At 50.1% G+C, this 14673-nt stretch overlaps 1 protein-coding gene across 1 annotated transcript in view; it reads right to left on the bottom strand.

Moving 5' to 3' along the window:
• The window catches only part of NPHP4 (nephrocystin 4), a 136862-nt gene that overhangs the window by 98167 nt on the left and 24022 nt on the right, over positions 1–14673 (bottom strand). Inside the window, exons 5-7 of the mRNA XM_068986323.1 lie at positions 14041–14196; positions 3429–3565; positions 235–416 (exon numbers count right to left, since the gene is read on the bottom strand). Of these exons, the coding sequence (XP_068842424.1) occupies positions 235–416; positions 3429–3565; positions 14041–14196 (475 nt within the window). The remainder of the gene's footprint in view (positions 1–234; positions 417–3428; positions 3566–14040; positions 14197–14673) is intronic.

Genomic DNA, 14673 nt, shown 5'->3' with positions numbered 1-14673 from the left:
CTGTAACACTAACCCCAAAACCATCAAGGCAGAAAAACAAGATCTTTCCGACCACAGGATGCTGAGGTCTGCTGTGGACCAGATGATGGAGCAGGAGGAAACAGCAGCACCGAGGAAGAACTCAGGTGGGAGAGTGCATCCCTCATGATGGCCTTTCACTTTGATCCCTGGTCGGGTACCCACCCCTAATGCCCAACTCCACAGAGGGCTGGACCTGGGTCCCAGGGGAGATACCTGGCCTTGGAAGAGGAGCCAACCTTCCGGCTGAAGCTGGCAGAGCGTGTCAAGGCCACCTCCAGCTCGGGCACCAGCACGAGGACTTGTGGCCGCTGCACGAAGCCCAACCCATTGTGCACGCCCACACACAGACGCCGCTCCAGGATCTCCAGGGCGCCGACATCCAGCGGGCTGCCCGCCTAGGAAGAGCAAAGAGTGAGGCCGGCGCAGAGCAGGGGCAGGAGCTCGCCAGAAAAGCCCCCAGAGGAGAGGTCGACAGGGAGACAAAGCTAGAGCTATCAGACATTCCAGACCAGATAGAGCTTAGTGAAAATATGATAGAGTGTTAGCCACTCAGTCATGTCCAACTCTTCATCACAATCCCATGGACTGCAGCCCGGCAGGCTCCTCTGTCCATGGGATTTCCCAGGCAAGAATACTGAAGTGGGTGCCATTCCTTTCTCCAGGGGATCTTCCCAACCCAGGGATCAAAACTGGGTCACCTGGGTCACTGCAGGTGGATTCTTTACCATCTGAGCCACCAGGGAAGCCCGCCCAAGGAGCTTAGTTAAGTACCATCCGATCAGGGTGGGTTGGCCTTAGGACACTTTCTTGGTCCTTTGGGGGTTCCTCAAATAGCATCACCTTATAGAGGAATCGCCCCCTAGATTCTCAAATCAGCTAATTCTCACTTTCCAAGGCTGAGCTATGATTCTCAAGATGCAGCAAACTAGCAACAAGGTGACCCGGCTCCTCCAACAGAATCTGGAGCTCTGGGGTGTAGGGGCCCCCAAAGTCAAGGGCAGGCAATGATGCAATGACAGAGGTGCCTAGAGGCTGAACACAGAGTGTCAACACCTCTGCCCTCCCCCGACTCAGACACCTGAGACTTGGGGTGGATGGGGGCAGCAGTAATCATAATCCAATAAAAACGGAATCTGCCCCAAAGTGATCTCTGGATATTAAAGTGTTTCATCTTAACAAAAAAATGTACAGGCATGCTAACAAATGGGCAAGGATATTCTTCCAGGCTATTATTGTTTATTAAATTATGTGATTGGTGCAAAATGATCCCTGAATTTTTGAGTTTTCTTCATTGCTCATTAATCATGCTGAACTGACCCAAATACAGCCCATTAGACTTTGAGTAATGAGAATAAAACGGGGACAGAAACAGTATCTTCTGACTGAATGGGAACAAAAATACAAAGAGAGTAGAAATATGTAATAAAGTGATCTTCATGGAAACATATAAAATTCAACAATGATACCCTTAAACATCTCAGTAGTCATAGACAATCTACTCTGAGCAACAGGAAAACAGCAGCAACTACACCAAGAAAATGTTTGCTGTTGTTTCAACTCTCTGCTTTGCATTTCTGTTTCTTGTGGGACTATGTTACATGGAGCTACAGTTTCAAGAATGGGTTGCTGTTCAGTCGCTAGGTCATGTCTGACTCTTTGTGACCCCCTGGACTACAGCATTCCAGGCTTCCCTGCCCTTCACCATCTCCTGGCATTTGCTTAAACTCATGTCCATTGAGTTGGTGATGCCATCCAACCATCTCATCCTCTGTAGCCCTCTTCTTCTCCTGCCTTCAATCTTTCCCAGCATCAGGGTCTTTTCCAATGAGTCGGCTCTTCACATCAGCTGGCCAAAATATTGGAGTAGAATGGGTAGAGAGCAGAAAAAAAAAAGAGTCCATCTTTTAAAAAATTCCACCTTATTCATGCATGAACACATATTTGTGTGTGCATGCAATTAATCATTTGCAAGCTTCATAATTTGCTAACTTCAGGATGGGTGCCAGGTGACTGAATCATTCATCCTCACAAGTAACAACTCAATGGACATGAATCTGAGCAAACTCCAGGAGGTGCTGAGGACAGGGGAGCCTAGCATGCTGCAGTCCATGGGGTCGCAGAGTCAGACACAGCTTAGTGACTAAACAACATGCCAACTGTTGGGGCACATCAGGTGCAGTGTTGTGCAGAGTCCTCCTGGTGCAAATACTCCAGACAGGGACTGCGAGTCCCCCAGTTAACAGGCAAGGGTACCAGGTCCTCTCCACGGCCAAGCACCCAGAGAAACAAAGCAGGGGGATGCCCCAGAGAGCTCTCTGGGCAGCGGGATGGGGGTGCTGCCCGCAGCTCTGGCAGGGCAGCTGGGCAGGACAGCAGATCGGAGACTGAAGCCTGAGAGGGATTGTGCCAAGGATCCAGATAAGGAATACGCGGGAAAGTGGGCCATGTGTACATGGGCCCATGTAGGGACAAGGTGTCACGCAGGCAGGCAGACCTGGGCAGTGCCCAGGGGAAGTGCCCTTCTGGGGAAGTGCCCCTCCCAGAAAACCACTTCAGTGAGCCAAAGTGGTTGCAATTTATAGTCATCTCCTTGGAAATATCCTCATGTACTCTGAAAGTGTCCCTTGTAAATATAGACTCGTTTACAGGTTTCCCTAAGCTCATCTGGTGATTTAACTTACTTTTAAATGAGGACTGATTAAGATACATTAGATCTTCCCTGGTGGCTCAGACAGTAGAGTCCACCTGCAATGCAAGAGACCCAGGTTCAACCCCTGAGTTGGGAAGATCCCCTGGAGGAGGGCATGGCAATCAACTCCAATATTCTGGCCTGAAGAATCCCATGGAAACAGGAGCCTGGTGGGCTACAGTCCATGGGACTGCATAGAATTGTACATGACTGAGCAACTAACACACGCATAAGATACATTAATGTGTGTGTGTGTGTGTGTGTGTGTGTGTGTGTATGTGTGTTAGTCGCTCAGTTGCATCCGACTCTTTGCAACTCTATGGACTGTAGCCTGCCAGGTTCCTCTGTCCATGGGATTTTCCAGGCAAGAATATTAGAGTGGGTTGCCATTTCCTACTCCAGGGGATCTTCCTGACCCAGGGATCAAACTCGTGTCTTCTGCATGGGCAGGTTAATTCTTTACCACTGCACCAAGAGGGAAGCCCCTAAGATATGTCAAAGTGAATGTTAATTAATGTCTCAGCTTAACAGCACCCTCTCAGCAGTGAAGTTAAGACAATGGGCTAGTGCCCCTCTTTAGGCACAAAGAGACAAGAAGACAGAAACAGGGGCATCACTGCGATCGCCCACATCGGGGGCTCAGGAGGCTGGCATCTCCCAGTCTGCCTGGTGTTCCCTCCCCACTGTTCAGACTAAACTCCCCAACCCTGGACTGTACCTCCCGGAAGCAATCGCTGATCACGAGTTCCAGAAGCTCTTCCTCGAACTTCTCCAGCGAGGGATACAGCGTGAAGAACAGATCATCCAGGTAGCACGTCAGAGGCTTCTGCAGGCGGGGCTTCCGGAGGGCATCTCCTGGACACGAGAGGCTCAGATGGATGACCCGTTGAAACACAACCACCGGAGGGCCCTTTCGCCCACAGGGCTTCAGGCCAAGGGCTGAGCACCAAGAAGAAGGAGTGGGCATCACTCAGACGGACTCAGAGCCGGAGGCCCTGTCAGCCCAAGCCCAGATGCTAAACAGATCAAATGAGTGCAAATTTTATTTGGTCCAAATTCCTCCCCAAACGTCCTCCAGGAACAGATTTCCTAACTCAGCTATCGAGGGCACACAGGCTGCCAGAGGCAGGGTGACATCTGTTCCCTTCCCCACGGCTTCCTGTCCAGCGAGAGCACAGCCAACTGTGTCATTTCTCATTTCCTTATGCTTACTCTCAACTATGGGCTTCCTCAGTGGCTCAGGAATAAAGAATCCACCTGGAATGCAGGAGAAGCAAGAGACACGAATTCGATCCCTGGGTAGGAAAGATCCCCTTCAAGGAGGAAATGGCAACCCACTCCAATATTCTTCCCTGGGAAATCCCATGGACAGAGGAGCCTGGTAGGCTACAGTCCATGAGGTCCCAAGAGTCAGAAACGACTGAGCAACTCACCGACAGAAACGACACCCAGAAATATGTGGAAACACTCAGACACACGTGTGAGCATGGCGCAGCGATAAGCAGAAACAAAGGCTGGGCTGGGAATATGAGAGGGAAGTCCCATCCCTATCGAGAAGCACCCAGACCGTGAGCTCCATGAGGGTGAGGACAGAAAGGGAGGGCGGCCTGTGGCATCCAGCCCAGCGCCCACGCCGAGAAGGTGAATGGAAACCCAGCCTCGAGAGGGGAGCATCACACCTGTTTGGAGAGGCTTCTCCACGGGCCCTGGAACAAAGGCCACCACAGTAAGAAGAAGGCAAAGCCAGCCCCCACAAACATACTCCCAGGGGGCGTCTGCCCCTTTACATCCCCCTCTGTGCCATCTCTCTGGTTCTGGTCTTCTCTGTCTCTTCCTCAACTTTTATGATTATTTAAATATTGAGGTACAAAGTCTTAGATTTTAAAAGCCCAATTCCAAAGCTTAAAAAAAACAATTGTGAGACGCAGTGCTGATGAAACTATGCCAGAAAGAACACTATCTTACTGGAAGGTTATCAGTCAGTGCAGCTGAGAGGCAGCTGTCTCTGTAACTTAGAGTGCATCAAGAGCCTTAAAAATATACCTATGCATAGCCAACAAGGACCTACTGTAGAGCACAGGGAAGTCTGCTCAGTGCCATGTGGCACCCCGAATGGGACAGGGTGTGGGAGAGAACAGATACATGTATGCGTGTGGCTGAGTCCCTTCACTGTTCACTGAAACTGCCACAGCATGGCTAATCGGCTCTATCTCAACACAAATCAAAAAGCTTAACATTTGAAAAAGAAATCCATATCCACCTTCTGCCCCAGCAATGCCACTTTTGAATCTTATTTAGCAAAATAATCAAGAGTTAAGAGTTCAGTCACTCAGTCGTGTCTGACTCTAAATAATCAAAGATGGAAGCAAAGCTTTATTTGCAAGAATACTCATTAGAACATTATTTATAACAGACAAAATTAAGAAACCACCAGATGTTCAAGAATACGAGAATGTTAAATAATCTCTTGCTCATCCATATAAAATGAGAAAAAAATCATATTGTCAGAGATTATTTAAAAGGAAATTTAAAAAAACAAAAACAAAAAAAGAAAGAAGGAAATAAAAACAAAAAAGAATATTCAATAATCAAAAAATAATCATGACATTGTAGGTGAAAAGAACAATATATAACAACATATAAAACTGCATATTATTAGTCCATTTGATGACAAGATTACTTAAAATATAAGCATTTTGAGACATTACTTTGCCGACAAAGGTCCAAAAGCTATGGTTTTTTCAGTAGTCATGTATGGATGTGAGAGTTGGACCATAAAGAAAGCTGAGCGCCAAAGAATTGATGCATTTGAACTATGGTATTGGAGAAGACTCTTGAGAGTCCTTTGGACTACAAGGAGATCAAACCAGGAAATCAGTCCAGAATATTCATTGGAAGGATTGATGCTGAAGCTGAAGCTACAATACTTTCACCACTTGATGCGATTAACTTACTCACTGGAAAAGACCTTGATGCTGAGAAAGATTGAAGACAGAAGGAAAAGGGGATGACAGGATAAGATGGTTGTATGGCATCACCGACAGAAAGGGACGACAGAGGATGAGATGGTTGGATGGCATCACAGACTCGATGAACATGAGTTTGAGCAAGGTCTGGGAGTTGGTGTCTGACAGGGAAGCCTGACGTGCTATAGTCCATGAGGTCACAAGGAGTCAAATATAACTGAGTGACTGAACTGAACTGATACATTTGCATGTATACACATATATCTTTTTTCTTGGAGCAGTACTCTGTTCTTGTTTTTTTTTTAACTGAAGCATAATTGATTTTCAGTGTTTCCAGAGTAATTCACTGTGATTCAACACATATATCTGAATCACAGCAAAGTGATTCAGATATATATATATATTTGCAGATTCTTTTCCATTATACATCATCACAAGATATTGAATAGTTTCCTAGGCTGCATAGTAGGTCCTTGTTGTTTATCTATTTTATATATAGTAGTGTATATTTTTTAATCCCAAATTCCCAATTTATCCCTCCCCCAGCTTTCCCCTCTGCTAACCATAAGTCTGTTTTCTATGTCTGTGAGTCTATTTCTGTTTTGTAAACAAGTTCATTTGTATCATTTTTTTAGATTTCACATATAAGGAAAGTCATATGACATTTGTCTTTCTCTGTCTGTTCTACTTCACTGAGTGTGATCATCTCTAGGTCCATCCATGTTGCTGCCAATGGCATTATTTCATCCTTTTTGTGGCTGAGTAATATCCCATTGTATTTTTTTATACCATATCCTCTTTATCCATTCATCTGTTGATGGACATTAAGGTTGCTTCCATGTCTTGGCTATTGTAAACAGTGCTGCAGTGAACACTGGGGTGATGTATCCTTTCCAACTAGAGTTTTCATCTTTTCCAGATATACGCCCAGGAGTGGGATTGCCAGATCATGTAGCAACTCTATTTTTAGTTTTCTGAGGAACCTCCATTCTGTTTTCCACAGTGGCTGCACTAATTTACATTCTCACCAACAGTATAAGAGGGCTCCCTTTTCTCCATATCTTCTCCAGCATTTATCATTTGTACTTTTTGATGGTGGCCTACACATGTATGTCTGTAGACAGCAATCACATATTACTTTATTCCCCTCTTTATGGTTTTTTATACCTTTCCCATCACAAATACACACTAAGGTTTGATACTTCTGAGAAAGTTTATGTACTCCTTTCATCATATTTTTAAGTGTTTAAAGCAGGTCAGTTGATGAATCAGACCCAATTTAAAAGTACAGGTATCCTTATCCACAGTAGACAAAAGGTGGAAACAACCCAATGCCCATCAAGAAGTGAAAGAAAGACAGACAAACTGTGGTCCATCCACACAACACAGTATCATTCTTCCCTGGTGGCTCAGAAGGTGAAGAATCCACCTGCAATGCAGGACACCCAAGTTCAGTCCCTGGGGTGGGAAGACCTCCTGGAGAAGGGAATGACAGCCCACGGCAGTATTCTTGCCTGGGGAATCCCATGGACAGAGGAGCCTGGTGGGCCATAGGCCACAGGGTTCCAGAGAGTCGGACATGACTGAGTGACTCACACTTTCACTTTCACTTTCAAAGAGGAAGGAGATTCTGACGCATGTTACAACATGGGTGAAACTTGATGACGTTACACTGAGTGACATGAGCAGTCACCAAAAGACAAGTACTGCATAATTCCATTTATATGAGGTGCTGAAAGTCATCAAATTCCAAGACAGAACGTAGACTGGGGGCTGCCAGGGGCTGGGCGGGGGTGGGGAGTTACTGTGTCTGCAGAGTCTAGATCTGCAAGATGAGTGTGTTCTGGAGACGCGGGGTTGCTCAACGATGTGAATGTGCTTAACGCTCCTGAACCACGTGCTGAAAAATAGTTAGAAAAGCACATTTTACGACATGTGTATTCAACCATGATGTTAAAAGACATGCAGAAATATACAAAGTGCAACCTTTCATAAAATGGTCAAGCAAGTCTCTGAAGCACATCCTGGGCTGGGAGCCTCAGTTAGAGACAGAAGGCGAGAGGGAGGGCCCAGAGGGGAGGCGGGCATGGGAGACGGACCCCTCTCCCAGCAATAGGCAGGAACTCAAGGTGCCTCCACCCATAGGAAGCACATGAATCATCCATGCAGGATTTCAGGGAACACAGCAGAAAATCGCCAGGCAGCGGGTCCCTCTGGGAGCTGAGGGGAGGGAGGGGGTGACGCTGGCAAGACCCAGAGCAGCAGGAGGTGAGGGTGCAGAGAGGGAGCAGAGGGAAGGGGGGACACATAAAGGATGCCTGTCGCCCCCTTATTTTTGCAGGCTGCATATTATTCACATTCTGCAAGTTAATTCATGTGTCTACATCATAGGGCAGGACACATTCCCCTCCAGTGATTTCAGCATTTTTAACACACAACCCCTGTCTTCTTCTGTGACCTTGATCCACAGGACCCTGTTGCTGGCGCGTGCTCACTGCTTTAGAGCCCAGACAGCTCATTTGCTGGTTACCAAACAATCCCTCAGCTCTTGATCACAATTAAACTCTTGCCCAAAAGATGTGTTCAGGGTCAAGTGGCCCAGGGCTCCATGGGCGGTCACAGGAGGGGGAGAGGCTCCAGGTAAGGTGGCCACGACCCCCACCCCAGAGGGAGATGGCAGTGACCGCCGAGCTCCCTGTGCTCCTGTGAGATCCCCCCACCTCCCCCTCACCCCACACTTGGAGCCACCCCACGCTCTTGGCCTTGACGCCAGTGAGACCATATCATCCTGCCTCCCACCTGGGCTTCCATCACTCAGTCCAGGGAGCCAGAACCCCCGGACACACCCCAACCTTTGGGGCAGAGAGCATCCTGGGGGCACCCACTGAATCCACGGAAGGAGGACACCCAGACTACAACTGGCACCCTCTCCCTAACAATCCCTGCCGAGCAGCAAAATCACCCAACCCCAAAGATACTCCCCAGCATGTTACCAGTTCATGTCCCCCAATGCCAAGTCTTGTTTCCATGGAAGCATGAATGGGAAACAAGTGCCCTTCCCTGAGGGCTGCTCCCTCAAAGGGTCTGCGCGGCCCCCAAGCCAGAGGTCACTCCCTAGTCAACACGCACTGGGACAGTGAGAAGAGCCACCAGCCAGCACTCCCCTCCCCGCCATCTTCAGGTGCGATGGAAACAGAAGGAAACTCAGAGCTGACTCATTGCCTTTCCCAGTGCAAGGGGCCCAGTTCTGAGCCTGGCTTGGCCAGAGACCTGTTCTGCAAACTTCCAGAAGCCACGACCAAAGAAAGAACAGCTCTGAGGGGCCTTCTGACATGAGACAGATCAGAGCTCCCAGGCACCCTGTGGCAGTCACAGGGAGCTGTGACAAAGGAGCCACCCAACTCAACTCAAGACAGAACGTTCCAGACCAAGAAGCAGCCACTCACTCTTGCCAGGCACACCCCATGTGGCCAAGGCAGGGCTTTACTGACCCATTTCACTTGATCCCCATACAGACCTCTCCGGGCAGGTCCTCACGATGCCCCCATTTTGCAGAGGAGACTGGCCATGGCAGAGGTTCGGAGTGGTCACGTGGGGCCAGAGTGGAGCCTGCCCACCACCTCGGGCCTTGGAGCACTTCCCCAGCATGCCAGCACCACCCACGGGCACAGCTTCACCTCCTGACACTGTCATTCCCTCCTTCAACCAGCACCAGCAGCCAGCACAGACACAAGGGGCCTTGGCAGAGCTGACCCCCAGCAGGGAGACTGTTGACCCCCGTGCACTATAAATGAGTGAGGTTTTCAGTCATCTGTTGCCACATCTTTGGGTAGAGAGGCAACTCCCAACAGCAGCCCTGCTCCTACTTCTCAATGATGCCTTTTCTCCTGAGACTCTCCCGAACAGAGCGCAGAGAAAACTGGACGGTGAGAACCCCTGCCTAGAGACATCCTTCAAGGACGCGCTTGGTAACACGCCCCCACCCGAGGACCTCAGGCTCCCAGGGACGTAGCTCCCCTGCAGAGGGTGTTTCATTCACCAGAACACACCTCCCAAGACAGAGAGAATGTGGCAACAACAGCAATAGAATGTAAACGAAATTTAGGAACAATTAGGCAGGAATGTAAGTGAACTTGAGCTAGTCCACAATTGCTCTAGTTGGCATGTGTACTCAGCAGGTCAGACTCTGCAACCCCATGGATTGTAGCCCTCCAGGTTCCTCTGTCCATGGGATTTCCCAGGCAAGAATACTGGAGTGGGGTGCCATTTCCCCTTCCAAGGGAATCTTCCCAACCCAGGGATCAAACCATCTTCCACGTCTCCTGATTGGCAGGCAGGTTCTTTACCACTGGGCCACCTGAGAAGCCCCAGGTTTGCTCTGAAACACCTTCTATGGCCTGTGAGAACCGCAGTTGGACTTGAGGCTGGCCCTCATCCAGGAAGGATGCACTGACTTTGTACTGTGTGAGCACAGGGCTGCACCCTCAGCCCCAGCACAGGGCCTGCTGCCCACAGGATCTACTCTACAAACACGTGTTGAGTAATCAGTGAATCAATTAGTATATAAAAGGTATACACCAACCTTCTAGCAGCAGTTATCTCTGGGGAGTGAGGCTGGAAGGGAAAACTTTTAGTTTTATGAATTTATTGGATAAAGATTAACTCTGTCATTTTAACTGTCCTCAGCAAGGGGTCAGAATTGAAGCTGTAGCACACTGGCCCCTGACCCACAGCAGCCTCAGGGAGCATGGCCCTGTCCCTGGCCACTCCCTCACCACGGGGGATCGAAGTCACTATCCGGGAATTTAGAAGACACATAGCCCGACTCCGGAGGGTGGGCAGTCAACTGGGCCAGGGAAGCCTGGTGGGAGAACCCCATCAGTACACAAGGTGCTCAGGCCTGGGGTGCAGGGCCCCTCCCAGGACCCATATGTTGTTTGTGAAAGTGCAGGATCAGCAGTTTGGGGCTGGGGAAGCACCTCAGTAGGTGGAGGGCCAGCCCGAGGAAACACTAGCCAAGAGGGGCCACCACATGGCAAGCCTGCAGGTCAGTTCTCGGAAAAGCTCTGCCTAGCTCGGTTTAATAGATGAGGAAGCAGGGCTGGGTCAGTGAGCTGGCAGGTCAGCCCGGGGACAGCCCCGCACCAGCACAGAGTTGGCATGCCGATGCTTGAGATACAGGAGGGAGGGAGGATGGGTTCCCGGGGAGCAGAGGGCAGTGAGCAGGCCAAGCAAGAGAGGAGAGATGACTGACAGCGCGAGGGCCCAGCAGGGCAGCGGGCAGCAGTGAGCCCCTGCACTGACTGCCCAGCACAGCGCCCTGGGCACCACCTCACCACCCCTGCCAGCCAAACCTCCTGCAGCTACCACACTTATGAAAACCACATGCGACCCTACAATGACCTCCATCCACATTTCAACTGAAAACAACCCACTCCTAGCACTGACATATATCTGCTCCCATGTGTAAAATAAACAGATAGTGGGAAGCTGCTGTGTAACACAGGGAGCCCAGTTTGGTGCTCGGAGAGGGGTGGGATGGAGTCGGAGGGAGGCTCAAGAGGCAGGGGATATGCATACACTTATGGCTGACTTACAATGTTGTATGGCAGAAACTAATACAACATTGTAAAGCAATTATCCTCCAATTAAAATTGTAAAAAAATAAAACAGAGTGAAAGCAGCTCACTTCTCCACATTGTGGTATTTTACAAATGAACAAACAGCTGAGTCCCATCACGACAGCAAAATAAAACCAAGCCCTCAGCAAGTTAGACAAGTGATTCCCACCACTGAGGCCAGCACCAGCCCCTGCCTGGGCCCTTCAGAGCCGTAAAACACCATCCAGCAAAACAACAATTCTCGCAAGAGTGAGTCACACAAGCCCATGAGACCCTGGGCGGAATGTGTAACAGAAACAATGACCGCTGTCAGAAAGCGGGCTGGGTGCCTGGGAGGCTGTGCATGGGGGCTGAGCAAGAGGGTCTCTGCTCCCAGGTGGTCTGGGGACTGGAGGGGAGGCTGCCCTGGTCCCCTCTCCCTCAGAGGAGTGAGCACAGCTCCTGCCCACTGAAGGCAGCTCCCGCCCACCTGCTAGAGCACATTCTGGCCATTTGTTTCTAAACAACAACATAAATTGCTCTTCATTTTTGCCATTTTACAGACACCACCTGCATCCCTCAAAGGCCTCAGTGCCCGCCACTCCACATCAGAGGCAAACCAGAGGCCAAGGGCGCTCAGCTCGTCCAAAAACGCAAACTCAGGGTCAGGAACTGGACTTGAGCTCCTTGAATCCAGAACTCTTCTCCATGACGCAGCCCTTTACCCTTCCAGCCTGACCTGAGATGCTGAGAACAAACACCGGGCCTGTCTGGATCCCTGAGCTTCTCCTGCACCTCCCAGCAGGGACACAGAAGCACGTCTGTGCTCCACTTCTGTATCTTCACGTTTTAGCTGCAGTTCTACTGACCCCCACTGGTGATGGATGCACATCAGGCCCCAAGAACATTCTGCTTAAACACCCAGAATTCCAGGTCAGAAAGACTCATCCGCTGACTTCCTGCAGGTCCACACCTGGGTACCTAATACCTGCGCGATCCCGGCGGGGGTGGTGACAGCTCCTCCCTGACCAGCAGGCAGGTAGGCAGGGCTGGGGCAGGGCTTAGAGCCAGATGCAGGTGTCACATTCTCCAGCAGCATGACCAGGAGGTACTCTCTCCAGCCTGTAACTCTTACTACTCCTCCCTCCGGGGTAAACACGGGCGCATCACAGGGGGCAACATGGCTGCTTATTGGGGGCTGCAGGGAGGGGGTTAGGGCTCAGTGACCCAGGACAGATCCAAACGTGGAGCTCCCCTCCACACACACACACACACACACACACACACACAAGAACATGCTTCTGTTCATGGTTAATTGGTCATTTCTCATGTATCAGCGTCTCCTCTCTGAGACGCTGGAGAAACAATGAGCTCAGGATGGACCACTGTGCACCCGTCCCAGGAGTTAGTGACCTCAGATGACAAGGTCTGCAGCCCAGCCTAGACCCCAGCACCCAGGCCACATGCATGGACATCATTGCTGAGACACACACTCCTTCCTGGAGCTGAGCCTCCTCTTTGGGTCCTGGGTGTTTCTGTTCTGAGCCAAACACTCGGCACCTCCCAGCTCTCCTTCCCACTGCTCACACCCAAAGCCACATCCTAACTCTCCTGGATGGAGCAGGGAGCCAGCTCCCAGAGAACAGAGGCTCCAGGAGCGCCAGGTGGGAAAGGCTGCTGCAATCCCTTCTCCTAGATTCTTCCAGAGAGCCAGAAAAAAAAGTCCCCAGAAGTGCCCGGAAGGAGCAGAGGCCAAGAAGGTACGGCCCATCAGTAGAACCTAAATGCAGATCAACCCCTAAAGGGATTCATGGTTGTGAAGGGCTGACCTTTATCCACCAGGAGAACCAACTCCTAAATCACACCAAGACACAGCCCTGAGCCTGTCCCATGGATTTCAGCTCCAAAGTAATCAAGCAGCTTCACTCGCAACTCGAAAGATGGACCAACCCAATGTCAGTGGACAGGTAAATGGATAAACAAAAGGTGGCCCTTCCATACGACAGGGTACTATTCAGCCTTAATAAGCAGAGAAATCTTGACACACGCAACAACACAGATGAACCTGGAGGACATTATGCCAAGTGAAATAAACCAGTCACGGAAGGACCAGTCTTCCTGCAGGATTCCACTTCTGTGAGGTCTCTAAAGGAGTCAGTTCATAGGGACAGAGAGCAGAATGGTGGGGGGCAGAGGCTAGAAGGGCGGGCAGAGGGGGCAGAGAGATGGGGAATTGGTATTTAATGAGACAGAGTTTCAGTTGGGGAAGATGAAAAGGCTCTGGAGATGGATGGGGAGATGGCTGCACAACGATGCGAGTGGACTTAATGCCACTGAGCTGCACACTTAAAAATGGCTAAAATAGTAAGTTTTACGTTATACCTATCTTACCACAATTAAGAAGTTAGAATAACCAAGCCACTGATATGGCGGTCCAGCACAGGTGGGATCCAGCAACAGTGCTTTTCCTGGCCATGGTCCTAAAGACATGAGCTATCTGTCTTATGAGACCATTTCCCGAGCAGAGAAGGCAGAGAGGACCCAAGGGATGCGAGGTGTGTTCAGGAAGGGAACGCCAGTGAGACGACACAGCCACCCTCCTCCTCCCCACTCCCCGCTTCTTCTCCCCCACCACCACCGGGCTGTTAGCCGGAGGGACCCAACCAGCGCTCACCCACTGCATGCTCACCCCATGCAGCCCAGTTCCTGCAAGATCTGACCTAACAGAGACTCATCAAGTGACGAGAAACAGAAGAGTCCTCACCTGATTCTCCGTGAGCTGGAAGGAGGCCAGGTATCTGCTGCAGACCGGACACCAGCAGGTTCTCGGGAAGAAGGTGGAACACGGGCTCCAGGAGCGGGTGTGGCCTCAGCGTGTACTGCAGGCTGCAGTTCTCAATGAGGGTCATGTGCTTGTTCTCTGCGGGAGAAAACAACTTCTATAACAGCTGAAACCAACACACCTTCAGTCACACCGGCCAATAAGCCGAGCATCTTGGGTAAGAGCCAGACAAACAGGAAAAGTATTTTTCTAGGGAGAGAGGGGAATTTCTGTTTGTTCAGCCAAGAGCAAAAAAGAATCAACCCTTAATACCTCTATTTGGTAACAATGCAATGAAAGAGACACTTGTTTAGGAGCTGACATAATAGAATCTCTCGACTCACCTCTTCCCGCAAGCAGTGTAGTCAGGTATGGCTTGCTCCCATGATCAGAGGGACCCTGGAGGGCTCTCTGACAAGAATATCTCTTCTTCAGTCTCAGCCTCACATTCATTGAGCCGCACAAAGCAGCAGGACTAGGTGCTGGGTAGCCAGCAACCTCTAAGACAGAGTCCTGTCCTCAAAGAGGACACAAGCCTGCGGTGACTAAGATACAAGCCCACTGACACCCGTTACA

This window comes from Capricornis sumatraensis, chromosome 14 (assembly GCF_032405125.1).
Source record: "Capricornis sumatraensis isolate serow.1 chromosome 14, serow.2, whole genome shotgun sequence".
Classification (NCBI taxonomy): Eukaryota; Metazoa; Chordata; class Mammalia; order Artiodactyla; family Bovidae; genus Capricornis; species Capricornis sumatraensis.
The sequence above is the reverse complement of the archived record's forward strand: the minus strand, read 5'-3'. Positions and strand labels throughout refer to the sequence as shown.